A 14803-nucleotide genomic window follows, 5' to 3' on the forward strand; every position below is an offset into this window, starting at 1 on the left:
GAATAAAAAGATAAAAGTATGAAGATGTTTCCAATGCACCTGAAAAATAGTTGTGAGAATGGTGTGAGCACAATTTTGTAAAGACTGAATATATCTACCCTCAATTAGAGGTGAGCATTGTTTGTTAAAAAAAAACCAACTGAAAGTTCAGTTTTGGTTTTCAGATTTAAAAAATTAGTTAACCGAATTTATATATAATTTACAGTAGCAAGAAAATTACAATAGCAAGAAAATTTACATCCAAACAACTGGTATGATAAAAAAAAGGTGACCAATCAAATGGTATTCATCACAATTGAAGGGGTGTTTTGATTAGTTAAAGCACTTTTGATATATATTAATATTATATAATATATTATATTACATAAAATTTTGTTTTAACTGAAATAACAAAAAATTCAAACAAATTTTTTTTTTTCAGTTTTCAGTTTGGTTTTGATTTTAAGCATTTTGGTCTATTCAATCCAACTTTTAACTGAATAAATCAATAAATCGAATAGTCACCCCTATAGAACTGAATCAATTATTAATCGAGACAATTGGGCCTAATCCTATTATACTTGATATATAAGAATGACAGTAAATAGTAGGCTATTTATGAATAATTTTAGCCAAAATTTTTTTATATACTGTCTATAAAATCTATCCTTTTGATATAAAATATAACAAAACTTAAAAAAAAGATATCTCTGTATATTATTAACCACCTAATCGGTTCGGGCCTTAATTGGTTTGAAACAGCAAAAACCCAATTATAATTCGGACACAAATGACAGACACAGAACCATTGACAGCTCTGTTGCTACGAAAATGGACTACACTCAAATATTTATATCTTAACCCGAACGATGCTTCGATGTTGTTCCATATAATCATACAAATAGCCACATGGAAACCAATTCCAAACTATGTTTCCATTATTCAAAAAGCAGAATTAATGAATAGTTTGTGTTTGTGTATTAGTTGACTCAATTTTAATTAAATTCCTCCTTTGCTACTTTTTTTTTTGTCTCTCTATTTAATAAATAAACCGAAGTAATGGGGGGTTATGTGCTTTTGATTTCTCTTTCTTCCACTAGAGAAAAGAAAAGCTTCGATTCTCTGGGGCCCTCGCCCCTCTGCTACGTGCAACTTCTCTAAGTGGCGAAGCAAGGCCGGAGAAAGAGAGAGATGGAAACTGAATATCTCCAAAAGCTTCTTTTGGGAGGGTTTGTACGCCAAACACGTCCAAGGTTCTTGTGGCTCCGTGAGTAGACACGTATCTCATCCACATGAATCGGATTTTGGGGCCCATCTAAACAACTTATTCCCAGCCGATCATCATCATCGTCATCATCTGATCAACTGAACATGGCTCTGATCGTATATATCATACATATTTCCCATTTTCGCCTCAGGTGGAGGTGGGTCCCCATCAATGCGTCATGCAGCCTAGGTCTCTAGATTATTCGCGATGTCATCCCTCCACTTCTGGCCTCTGGCTCTGGGCAAGTGCCTGCCATGAGCGTCAACTAAAGTAAGAAACGCAAAGAGAAATGACTCACTACGTCTGTGTATAGGAGGAAATCTCACGCTACACTCATTGGAACCGTTTATCAGACGTGGTTCGATGATGAACTTAAGATCGTGACCATCAAATCAAAATAGGTCCAGATTCCAGGCAGTAAATGGAACGGGTTTTTTCTAGGCGAGTCGTGTCGTAAAAGCATCAAAGAGCGACCCCCATCGAGAATCTTACACGTGCAGTAAACTACGGACATCGTATTCATCTAACCTAAAAGGTCAGCCTGGTCATTTTACCAGATCCAAGAAGCCAAGAAGTCGGAATTTTTATGAAAAGACGAAAGAATCCTTCTTCTCTTCGAAAAGTCTCTCCGGTCACAAATCACAACAACTCAGAAGTCGCAGGTCGCAACAAAGTGGGTGGTGGCACACTCGGGCATTAGTCGGCCGAGCCTGTGGAGCCGTACGGCCACCGGTGACGGGTGGGGGTGTTGTTTTTTCAAATATCCTGTAGAATTGTGTTTTACAAGTGCGTCCATGTAATTTATCGAATTTGTATAAAACTCCTAGTGTTTTCAAGCCCTTCCGGCTTGGACCACCATATCTAATGTCAACACCGTTAGAAGTTATTTTGATTATCATTTGGCTCTCTTAAAATAATTATGAACCCAACGATGAATGATGTATTAGAATATAAATTGAATGGAGACAAAATTACGCACTAGGTTGGGAACCAATCACGATCAAACGCATCAATGCTTCATACACATAAGCTGTGAATCTCACGTGGGCCCAGGTGTATGGAGCAAATGTGTTTACTCGTAATTTATTGTCTCCACAATCTTCAAAGAATTAAATTTGCATTATCATCAATTTATCATCATCACCATCATCACCGTCATCATCATTATCATCATCATAACTATATTTCACCATTTTATTTTGATTATCATTTGACTCTCCTATAAATGACATCTACGATAACTTACCATGAACCAAAATGGACCACATTCATTGATTCGACATCACAGTCACCACCATCATCACACCACCATTTAAGTCTTCTTTCAAGTTTCAACCGTTGTTAAATTATTAAGACCTCCGATGATGGGTGAAAGTGGTAGACCATTCATTTTCTGCCACGTGGACACCCAAAGCCACATTGGCACTTAACGTGGCAATATTTTAAAAAATATCCATTAATAGGATGGCTAATGCCGACCAGATGCACCCAAGCTCGGTTGAAGACAACTCGGGAAGACCGATTTGAAACATCGGTCATCACCTTGAAGCATTTATGCAGCCCAGGCATCTGACGTGCTATCCGACCTATGTGATTCACTTGCCTTGTTCCATTCAAGCCATTTAATGGCCCCAGAATATCTGAAGAGCACATCGCCCACGTATGAGTCTCCCCCATTTTTTGGGTAAACAGTGAGTGGTCGACTTAGTGACCATTCCCAAGTGTTCCCTAAGATCTCGATAATTGAGGCCTATTACCTTCAAGTATGTCGGAGGCATTCTAGCAGTTAAGGATTAAAATATCAACATGATACAGAGGCGTATCGAACCCGAGTTTAAGAAAAGTGCTTCACTAGAAGAAGGGATTTAACATGATTCAATCCTTTAAACCTAGGTCGCCTAGTAATGCAAGGATCTTAACCATCAAGCCACCTTCTATTTCATGATAATAAGTGAAATAAATTATCTTTTATTGAAATTAATTCTTACATTTAATCTAAACAAATAATATATTCAATAACTCCATGTATAAATTAAAAAGAATAATATTCAAAATTATCATTTTATAAACCAATAAAATAAATAATTTATCAAATCCACACATATATAAATGATTTTTAATTTCAATAAATTTATACAAATAAAAATATTATTAATAGAATAGTTATTTTAATACTTAGAATTATTTATGTAGACTTGATAAATTATAATAATTATTTTATAAATTATTAATTAATATTTTAATTTGCATTAAACAACAATGTATTTATTATTTACAAAGATAAGATATTGTTTACAAAATATTTAGGAATCTAATATAAATTGAATCTATCAAATCCACTAATATACATTTAAATAAAAAATATTTTTTTATTTTAAAAAATTCATAAAAATAATAATATTAATAATAGAATAATTATTTTAGTAATTAATGTAAAATAAAAATAATTGATGTTAAAATTGAAAATAGTAAAATTGAAATAATTGATGTAATAATTCCAATATGATGGTTGCATATGTTTTGTGCATTGGATTTTAATAAAAATAAAAATTGATGCATTATCAATAAAATTGTATAATATCTATGCTTCCCGTTATATCAATATATAGTAATACATTTCTTTAGATATACCATTAAAATATACAATTCCTATATATTTATATATTATTTATAGTTATTTTGACATTAAACTTGGTGTTATTAATATAATTATTGAATTTGTATGCATTTCCTTAGTGCAACCAAGTATTTTCATATTTTTCTTTCGTATCTATGCATTTCTCAAGCGTATCCATATCCATAATCAAGTTGTTCAATATGATACTCGATACCGATACTTTAATCCTTGATGACTTCTTCTAAAGGCCTATATAAGAGCAACTCCTTGCCCTCAAACGGTATGCTCTCATATAAGCCTTCTAATTCTTATTCTACTCCTCTCAACTTGGTATAACTTGCACAGGTTCAAGACAAATTAATAGTGTCTATTAATTTGTAGTGTAATTTTATTTGCCTGATGTAAATTAAAATTATGCAAGTACAAATAAAAAAGTGGAAAATTGGGTTTATTTTTAATTCAAAATTTGCTTTACTTCATCTAGAATGAAAAAAAAAGTAAAACCCAACTAGTAGTTTATTCCCCCACGATCACCTTCTAAACGAGTACTGTTTTTATCCTCTACAATTCTTTAAGTCCTCTCTATTTGGACTTTGTTGCAACAATAATCTTAATGATGATATGGTATTTTCAATAATAAACAGTATGGCTGCAATTCGGTTGGATTAAGCTACATCCAAATCCAATTGGATAAACGAAAAAATACTGAATTTATTAATTACAATACAAACTTTATATAATTATAATATTATAATTACAGTTATATACTATATACATTATAATTTTCAATTGAAGTTCCAAAACCCTAATAGATTCAATTATATAATGGACTTACAAATTCTAAATAATCGAATTAGGTGTCTTAACTTTCCAAATTCCGTTAGCAGCCCTAAATTCACAAAATACCCTTTTTTAGGGTTGAATATGTAATTTATGGAAAAAACGGGGACCAATAAGAAATGTGCAAAATTCAACTATACGGACCACGGACGGTATGGATGACGAAAACTGGTAGGAATTATTTTTGTACATAAAGGGGGAATGATAACATACGTCGGCAGTAAAAGTAAAAAGTGAAAGGAGAATAATCCAACCGTATGAGAAATCAAGATAATATGACAGAGTAGGTTGGATGCTCGAGGGTCGAGGGAGCTGACAACCAACCGACAGGAAAGGATGGAAACTAATTAGCACAGATCTTTTGAAAAGCATCAGGCACAAACTACGAGGACTTCACTGTTCCAGTAACCCTATCCAACGGCTCAAGTCTGCTGGCGTAACTGTCACCTACGGTGCAAATTAGTCAGACTTCCTCCCTCCGCAGAGCGCCTCCACATGCAGTGAAGTAATGCTATCATGAACAGATGAAATTACTAACAACCCCCAGCAGCATCATCAAACGAAAAGGGTATTTCAGTCACTTTCACTTGGTTTCTATCACTGCACGCGAGTATATAATGCGCCTGTTCTACTCACCCTCAACTTTCTCTGCTAAGAACACCATACCGGGGACAGAAGCGGAGAGAGTGATAGTTTGAGAGAGACGTGGTGGTCGGAAATCGAGCTTACGCCCGCCGGTGTGTCGGACGTAGGCCAAAAAGCTTTCGTATAGTCTCTGCTTTTCTGCCTTTTCTTCCACTGTTTCAAGTGTTTGGTTTCTTCTTGGCCCGTCTTCTGATCTGGTCTGAATTTTTCAATAGTCTTTTGTCCCCGTCTGTGGCTCAGGTTGTCTGACTTATCCACCTGAAAACTTGAAGGAGCTTAGAAATATTGTTCCCGTGATGGGATTTGGTATTTGTCCATTGGAGACCCCGACAAGGTTATTGTGGAGTACTAGCTTCTTTCGTCACAAGATCATGATCTTCTGAGAATTAAAAAAGTAAGCTTAGAGACCAGAATTGTCGGGGGTTGTGGGGTTTGCTTTCCGCCGGAAAAATATTGACGGGGGAGGATTCTCCGACGATCTGACACACCTGTAGATACGAACAGTCTTCTTTTCTTTAATGGATTCCGGCCGTCTCTTCTTCGATACCTCCAGCCATGGGAACATGTTACTCCTCGGGAACGCAAATCCCCTTTTTCGAGGTAATCCATCGTTTGTTCCCTTCTCGCTGTTTACTGTGTTCCGTTCTTACTTACTTACTGCCATTCGTACTGCTTCAGTCCATGTGCAAAAGCCTTTTTCTTCTCGTTTATCTTGACGTGGATAAAGATTGAATTTTGGACGTTCATATATTAGCAACGCGGACTGTGTTGTTTTCTGTGTATCAAATTGGAATCTTTCCTTTAATTGAAGATCTCTGTCGCTAAATTGCGTTTCCTCGTCTAAATTTTCACGAATTCTTATTTGTTGTTATTTGACCTTTTGTTAGCTTCAGGATCTGCTTTTTAATTTTTATCATCAGTTGTTTTTGTTAATCAATACTTAAATTTTAGTGTCAATTTGGTTTCTGCTTATCATACTTCTGCAACAATTTTAGCATTTAAACATAAATAAATTAAGAAGGCTATGTTACTTGGTTTTAATATCTGCAGCTGATCTTGAGAAATTTATTTAAATTTACCGATTTTCTGTTGTGATAAACAAATTACAGGGATGAGATCGGTGCTGAACATGGAGGAAAACCCAAAGAGGCGCCCCTTTTTCACCTTGGCAGACGATCTGATAGATGAAGAGTTTTACGACGAACAGTTGCCGGAAAAGAAACGCCGGCTCACTCCAGAGCAGGTTAGTGACTTTCCTAGCTGGTTCATGCTCGTAAGTCGTATCTTCAACGTATCTTAACACTAAAATTCTTCGAGATATGGCATATTCACTAGCAATGCATCAAATCTCACTGTACTGTTATCAGCATCTGTCCCTCCTTTTTTCTTTCAAAACATCAGAGAGTGTGAATGAGTACTCTTATCTAATTAAATGAACTAAATTGTTCCAACCCTGTTGAAAATTCCTGCTTTTATCGAAAGAGAAAAATTTCTCAAAAAAAAAAAAAAATCCCACTGATCCGGATCCCTCAAGGCCTCAGTCTTAACGAACTTTGTTTAATTAAGAATTGATTATTCTGGGTACTTATATAATTGGCGGGGTCTTATCTCTTATGACTAGGTTAACCTCTTGGAGAAGAGCTTCGAGGCGGAAAACAAGCTGGAGCCGGAGCGAAAGACCCAGCTCGCCAAGAAGCTTGGTCTACAGCCGAGGCAGGTCGCCGTTTGGTTCCAGAACAGACGAGCTCGCTGGAAGACTAAGCAACTCGAGAGGGATTACGATGTCCTCAAATCTTCTTACGACTCTCTCCTCTCGGAATACGATTCCATCGTCAAGGAGAATGAAAATCTCAAATCCGAGGTAAGCTGTAAGAAGCATGTCCCCTTCAACTTCAATTAATTGCAAATCTTATGCTTATCAGAAACTTCTTAGTCTTCTAAATTTGGCATACTAATGAAGGAAAAAACAAGAAAAATTAAAATGGGTTTAACTTAAATAACGTAGTTATCGTTTTCCTTTCTGAATTCTAATTCCTATTGATTTGGACCCCCGGGGGAGAGGGTGGTGGTGGCCTCCGTGTGTATTGTAGCTCACTAGCTTTTCTCCTTAGTGGGGAAATTTGTAGAAAATAGAATCTGTTCTTCAAAGAGAAAATAACTGTCTTAAAGTTGATTGACGAATATACCACCATACTTTTTCTCGAAATGACGTCCAGAATCTTTCTTCTGAAGACGATAAATTTCACTTCAGTCAAGGGTAATCTAGTAATTCTGATCGACGTGTGGTTGCCCTTGCATGGTCTCGTGGTGGTGGGTGCAGGTGGTTTCCTTAACAGATAAGCTGCAGGCTAAGGAAGCTGCCGAGGGAACTATGATGGTGGGGCAGAAGGCCGATCCTCCCCTTCCAGTTACTGCCGACGGTGAAGCGGTGGTCCTTGTAACAGTGAAGGTGGAGGACCGGCTAAGCTCCGGCTGTGGCAGTGGGGGGAGCGCAGTGGTGGACGAGGATGGTCTACAGCTCGTGGACAGCGGGGATTCGTATTTCCCGGCAGACGACGACTACCGCGGTTGTATGGGCCCGGTCGATGGCATGCAGTCGGAGGAAGACGACGGTAGCGACGACAACCAGAGCTACTTCTCGGACGTCTTGGCGGCTGCTGAACAGCAACACCACGAGGCGGGCGAGGCCTTGAGCTGGTGGGTCTGGTCTTGAAGTCTTCTTCTACAATTCCCCAAATGGACAGAGCAACCTTAATACATGGTTTTTTATTTTGTGTACTACTAGCTAGTTGTTTCTATGTGTAATCTCTCGTATTCTCTCTCCCTTGGTTTGTTGCTTATTTAGAAGACAAAAAAGATGAAAAAAAACTCGATCTCTCTCTCCGCAAATTCATAGCTGTACAACTGGTAATGGGGGCGGAAGCAAGCAATGACCACTGTTTAACCTCCGCTTCTTGGGGATATTAATTAGCTTAATTTGGGTATGAATATGATATTGATTTGGTCAAACAAATAAATCATCTATGTAGTAGCTTAGCTAGCCTTGGCAATGGCAATAGTGTACTTTTCTTCTTGTTACTGTTTATTCAATCAATGTTCGACTGTTCATGGTATCTCCCGGTCCCGGCCGGCGATCATCTATGAATGAATGAAATCTTCCTTTTAAAGCAAGGCAAGTACTTAATCCTCCCATCACTTGGCAACTGAACTAGCTAGCACAGAAATTAAGACTGAGTGCTCATATTAGACAAATGTATATATATGACTGACTACTCTTATTATATATGGGTCGATATGTATGGAATTAATGTCGGTGGACTGATGAGTATTAATTTCTGATATAATTATATATGAACACTTAATTAATTACTAATTACTAATTACTAATTACTAATGGGTCGTAGAGGTTGGCTTCTTCTCGAGTCTCCGCCGAATCAAGGCTTGGGATGGTGCGTAATGATCGAGAGAGAATTGATTTGAGTAGTGATGGAGATGGGTTTGACGTAAGAGACAGCCAGCTGGGTGGATTGCGGGGTTGTAGTCGTAGTCGTAGGAGTGTGTAGGACCATATTCCCTGTACAGAGAGAGAGAGAGAGAGAGCTGAGAGCAGATGTACACACATTTTCAGGTTGTATAGATTTGGTGGGAAGGATGGTCATATCTCTTTCACAAAACCCTCCCATTTTATTCCAATAGCAAACAAATCAACGTCTACTCGACTAGTCCCACCTCCTTTTCTCCACCTCCCCACTCCTTGCCAATGCCAACCACCACCCTGGTAGGGTATCAAATAGGAATAGGACATTAGGACCTCTCTCTCTCTCTTTCTCTCTCCCACAAGACCATTTGCTTCTTGGATTATATAAATAAGCAGTCTCTCTCAAAAGACTACTAGTTGCCTCTGGGTTGATATAAATAAGTAGTGGTCCATAATAGATAAAAGGTTACACAGTACTACAAAAAGGCAGAGACATGTTTGCATGTCAAATAACATCATCATCCACCCGGGCAATTGCTAAGAGACGTCATTCCTACATACATTAATAAATAAAAATCGATGCTTCATTAATTTCTAGACTTTTTCAACTTCTTTTTTTCTGTTTATCTATACGATTGACTTTCATATATACATGCATTATATATCACTCATCAATTAGATATACTGGTTTTCTATATAATTAAATATTTTTCTCACTTACTGGTTTTCTATGAATGTTCTCTCATACAGGGCACCTAAATTTAACTTCTATTTTTCAAGTTGAGCAACTACCAACTACCAATATTGGCCAAAACTATTCTACTGGAATTCATTGCAGGTTCTACGTACATGGCTATACACAATAAGAAGGTATTAAGGCCCCATTTGGTTCATGGGAATAGGCATCTACAATTAGAATCAGAGTGGCCATTCCTATTCCAATTGACTGTTTGGTTGGGCAGAATTAAAATTCCATTTTCATTCTTGATGAAATGGTATTCTCCTATTTGAAGCAATAGTCAATTTTTATTCTGATTTCTGTCAGAATCAAACAAGGACTATGAGAATAGATTATTCTGATTCCGATTCTGGCTGGTTCTGACTGTAAACCAAATAAACCATAAAGCAATTAAATTAATTTGCAGAGTTAAATGGATCCAGCTGCAAGGAAAACCGGATTATTTAATTTTGAATTCAATTCTTAACAAGCAAGCATGCGAGCTTGAGAGGCCAAATTTTCAATTGAGCAAGCATAAAGCATCACATATCCTCCCTCCCATGTGATGCAGCTCAACACCTACGCCACAGTTTTTGGTTCAAAAATGAAGGAAGAAAAAAAAAAAAGGAATATCAACAACTTACAATAGCATAAATCGGAATCTCTTCTTTTTCTTCCATGTTTGTTTAACCTCTTTTCTTCACCAAAATTCCATTCTAACATGATAAATGTCCAATGAGTTTACACGGTCCCCCTCCTTTGAATTGTATTGTAGGCCTCAAACCTCTTTTCTTAACCTGCCTCTTTTGAATCTATCAACACTCACTCTGCGACCACCGAAATTGACGAATCCTGACCATTCATTCACCAACGTTCGGATTGGGATTATACCAAAATCTTAAACATTTCGGTGTAGTGTAATTACGCCAGCATGCTCCTTCTTCTTCTTCTTCTTCAGGGACATCCAACGGTTGTCTATTAAATTTTTTTTTAGCCCACCACAACAAGATAAGATAAAAATAGATGATAATAATGATGGCGACGTAATGACCAAGGCTTCCTACACTGGCTCGATCGATTAGACTTCTTATCCGACGTCTCCGAAGTCCAAATATTCTGCCACGTGGATCAATGATGTGTCAACGAGGTAGATGACAAAGTTTACCTCCTCGGTCCAAGTGAATCATATAGAAGCGCAGATTTGCTGAAAACAAAAACTCTGCTCACGTGGATCAATGATGTGTCAACGAGGTAGATGACAAAGTTTACCTCCTCGGTCCAAGTGAATCATATAGAAGCGCAGATTTGCTGAAAACAAAAACTCTGCTCACGATGCACAAAAATTGAGAACTAAAAGGATCAGTTCGGGAAAAGCGAAATGCCGATTTTGCCCTTTACTATTGTTCAATTTTTCAGAATGAAATGCCAAATTTGCTCCGTCTGTCTCCATCTCCCTAACATCAGCAAATGATCTGATGCCGCTTCCAACAATTGTATATGCTAAGCATAGACAGCCGCAGCAGGTGACGATGACAAGTTCGAGCGGTTGGCACTGGTCCGGTTCAGTTACAGCGATCTGGTAATTTTAGTGATTTAATGCAGCTTAGTACAAGCTGAATTTTCAGGTGCAGGAATGCAGGGAGGATCAACGGGCATCGGTTATGGTCTCAAATACCAGGCCAGATGCATTGTAGATGTCAAAGGCAGATATAAATCACAACCAGCTCCATTTGACCCGACTATGCGAGGGTTTGTTTTCTCATCCTAACGAAACGAGATCTGGGATCTCTCCTCTTGTCGCTACAATCTCCGAAACTTCTCCATCGTTTTCTCGTCATATGAAGCAGCTGTTTCCAAATCTTTGGTGGCATCTGGAAGGAGTGATGAGTTGATTGGCATTGATGAAAGAAATATTTTCTGGAGATTGGATTCTGCAAAAGGTACAATTTCAGGAAACTGTTGATATACTGCATTCCTTCTCTGGTGGAGCATGAGATCCGCATGATCAGAATGCAGTTCCAACAACATGTGATTCATCAATCCAGTTTTGGGACACAAAGGATGATGAAGAAGACGAGTTCAACTGAGCATGCACATGCTCGCAATGTGGATTATAACACCAAAAAGCAGAACAGAACATTGTTAAAAGTGATGGATGTGGTAGCCATGTGATCAGAGGCTCCACTATCCAGAATCCATACTTCTGAATCAATGATCCAAGTAGGTGAAGTGGATGAATTACCAGCAAAGTTGGCAAATGAAATGCTGGTATTGTTCCCTTGTTAATCCAGCAATCAGAGATCCATCTGCAGCACTTACATTTTGGATGGCAGCCTTCCCATTTAGTTAGTGTGACCGATTTTCTTGCAATGGTCGCAATAGTATTGATGGAGCGCAATCCAGCCGGTCCTATCTGTCAACGATCTTGTCTCTGAACGGAGCTACAGGGAACCTGAAACGCAGAGGATGAGGAAACTCCGGGAGGAACCCAGTGCGATTGCTCCGAAGCTCAAGTTAGTATTCTCTCAAAGGCAAGATAAAACCAGATGGCGCAAAGTTCACATACCTTGTTCTTGGGGGATAGGGAACCTTTTATAACCACTTCGCGCACTCACTCTGAGGCTTCTGTCAGGTTGGGTATGATTACTTCTGTGCTTCTGCCAGTTCGGGCGTCATCCCCTCTGTTGGGACAAAACCGCCACTGCTCCTTGTCGGAGCCGTCTCTACAACTGGAGATGGCGGGGGCAGGTGGCGGTGGCAGGTGGCCGTTGGAATGCGGCTGTCAAGCGTCAGATCCCAAGTCTGTTAGGTGCGTTGCCCCTGGAAATGGACTCCTTCGGTGTCAGGTACGGTTTGTTCAGTTCGGTGTCCTAGGGGTGAAGTGCTGAAGTGGTGCGGGAGGCGAAGTCTTGAGTTCGGAGAGGTGTGGCCCGAACTGCCATGGGGCAGGCCAGTTCGGGTTGTTGCCCTTTTGTGTTCATAAGGCTCGGGGCCTAAGGGAGAGCTCGGGCTCCATACTGGGAGTTCGGGCTCCTTGTGGAGAGTTCAGACCGCTGGTTCCTCCCTTCGGAGCTCATGCCTTGGCGAGCTGTTATGCCAAGCTGTTGCCTTTGCCATGTGTTGAGTGATTACGAGGTCGGGCCAAATCTCCCTTCATTAATTGCCCCCACTCCTCGTGCTAAGGGTCTTGCCCTGGCACGGGGAGTTCGGGAGGTGGCGGGTGGATTTGTCTCGTACTTCGAATTGGTTGAGTGGTAGCGCGAGGTGTGTTGCTAGGATTCTTTTGGGTTTCTCGAGTGCCCAAAAGACGGGGGATGTGCCGATCTTCCTACAAATGCTAACTGACGTGATAGCGTGCACCTTCTTTCAAAATTCAAAAAGCGTGCTGTTGGGAGACGTGACAGCATGCGCCTAATTTCAAAATTCAAAAAGCGCGCCGCTGGGAGATGTGACAGCGGGCATCTTTTCAAATTTGAAAACGTGTCACTGCCGCCTTTAATATGAGGAGACGTGCGGTCAGTTTCGAGAGACGTGTGGCCAGTCACGTCTTGGTCTTAGGAGACATGCGGTCAGCGCTGCTGCGAGCCGTCGGATTGGCTTTGATCTGAGCCGTTGATTCTTGGTTACTGCGGGTATAAATAATGGGGGACCCCAGTTGCTTTTTGTCACTTCTGCGCTTTGCTTCTTGAGCTTGCGTCCAAGTTTCAGTTTGCGTCCAAGCTTTTAGTTCGCAATCAAGGTTTTTTGCTTGTGTTCAAGTTCTCGTAGTCCGTTCAAGCCTTTTTCTGGGTGAGTACTTTCCTGGAATCCACCTTCCCTCCTCGATGTCTAGCTCGGATAGCTCAGACGGTTCTTTAAGTCGGTCAGATGCAGGTTCTACGAACTGAGTTGCATCCCCTGATGGTCCTAGCAAACCGGAGGTAGAGCTTGAGGAAGAGTTCGAACCCGTAGGCCGAGTCGCCTCGGGTAGTTTGGCATCCACCTCTCGTCGAGGTCGGATGTTAGAAAAGTTTGGTCCCTCGACCATGATGCCTGGGGGGCTCTAGTCCCTTATTACCTATTACAACTTGCTTGGGGAGTACGCCTACTTCATACCTTCGGGTAGCTTTCCTTGGGAACACAGTCCTAATGAGATCGCGATATTCCGGGAGCAGCTTGCTGCAGGGCTGCGACTGCCTTTCCACCCCCTCCTTGTCGAGGTCATGAACCACTTCGGCGTTACTGTCGGCCAGCTTCACCCGAACTCCATTAGTAACTTGGTGGGGACAATCTCCCTATTTTGCGAACAAGGCTTTCCTTTAGACTTGGAGATCTTCTCTTCCATTTTAATGCTTAAGAAGCAAGCGGGTCCCCTTCACGGGCGTAGGCAGGCGTATTACCTATCTCCTCGCCTGGGTTTTAAGCTTTTACATGAACTTTCCAACAAGGTCCCGGTGTGGAAGCGGGATTACTTCGGGGTGCGGAGTTATTGGGGTGGCCGTTTCAGACTGGGTGGGTGATGGCCGCCCCTGACTTCGGTGTCACGCTTGATAAAGAGACGGTGAAGGGCCTCCGGCAATGGGCATGGCTTGGGCTAAAATGCCATCAATATCTGACGGAGGCCAAGCTCATTGCGGCCGGCCTAAGTTCGGGTAGGTTCCTTACTCAGAGATTTTTTGTTTTGCTTTGTTCTTTTGTTTTTTCTGATGCCGAACTCTTTTTGCAGGTGTGATGGACTCAGAAAGGACTCGTGGTGGGTACCTATTTCAAGTCATGAAGAGGAGGAAGCGAGTCGCCAAGCGAACTCGTGCCGAGCTGCCGCAAGATGCGGAGCCCGAGGTACCAGACCACCCATCAGAGGATCCGCCCAGGGAGCCCGAGGTGGCTCCTCCTGTTAGACAGTTTTGTATGCCCTTAGCTTCAATCAAAATGATGTACTTTATGAGTTTATGAATAAAAGTGCATATTTGATTCATGTTCCCTTGGTATGTTTCTGTGTAATACCCTTAAACTGGACACTTAATGAGACTCGTGTTAGTTTAGAATGTTTACAGCCAGTGGGTCGGTCTGGGGAGACCTATCCTAACAAGGCTAACACTGTGGTGCCACCAAGTCGGTTGGGGTGGCGTGTCTCAGCTACCGGGGTGAGACCATAGGCACACACAGTGTGGGATTAATTGAATCTTTGAACTGGACCAGATTTCCAGTATTGCCCTGGACCTGGGAGATTGATGGGCAAAACTGGAAAGTTACACCCGACCCCTAGACTCGATTATGATA

The 14803-nt window shown here is 40.5% G+C and overlaps 1 protein-coding gene and 1 pseudogene across 1 annotated transcript; both read left to right on the forward strand.

Annotated features, from left to right (window-relative positions):
* Positions 1–5260: 5260 nt before the first annotated feature.
* HB-1 (homeobox 1) lies at positions 5261–8365 on the forward strand. The gene is made up of 4 exons (XM_088983579.1): positions 5261–5948; positions 6458–6591; positions 6970–7209; positions 7669–8365. The coding sequence occupies exons 1-4, from the start codon at positions 5867–5869 to the stop codon at positions 8059–8061; spliced, it is 849 nt and encodes a 282-aa protein (XP_088839705.1). The 5' UTR covers positions 5261–5866; the 3' UTR covers positions 8062–8365.
* Positions 8366–10726: 2361 nt separating this feature from the next.
* LOC148853941 (WD repeat-containing protein DWA2 pseudogene) lies at positions 10727–11772 on the forward strand (annotated as a pseudogene).
* The last annotated feature ends 3031 nt before the right edge of the window (positions 11773–14803 follow it).

The sequence above is a fragment of the Nelumbo lutea genome, chromosome 4 (genome assembly GCF_056320005.1).
Source record: "Nelumbo lutea isolate HS-2025 chromosome 4, American lotus-T2T, whole genome shotgun sequence".
NCBI classification, from domain to species: domain Eukaryota; kingdom Viridiplantae; phylum Streptophyta; class Magnoliopsida; order Proteales; family Nelumbonaceae; genus Nelumbo; species Nelumbo lutea.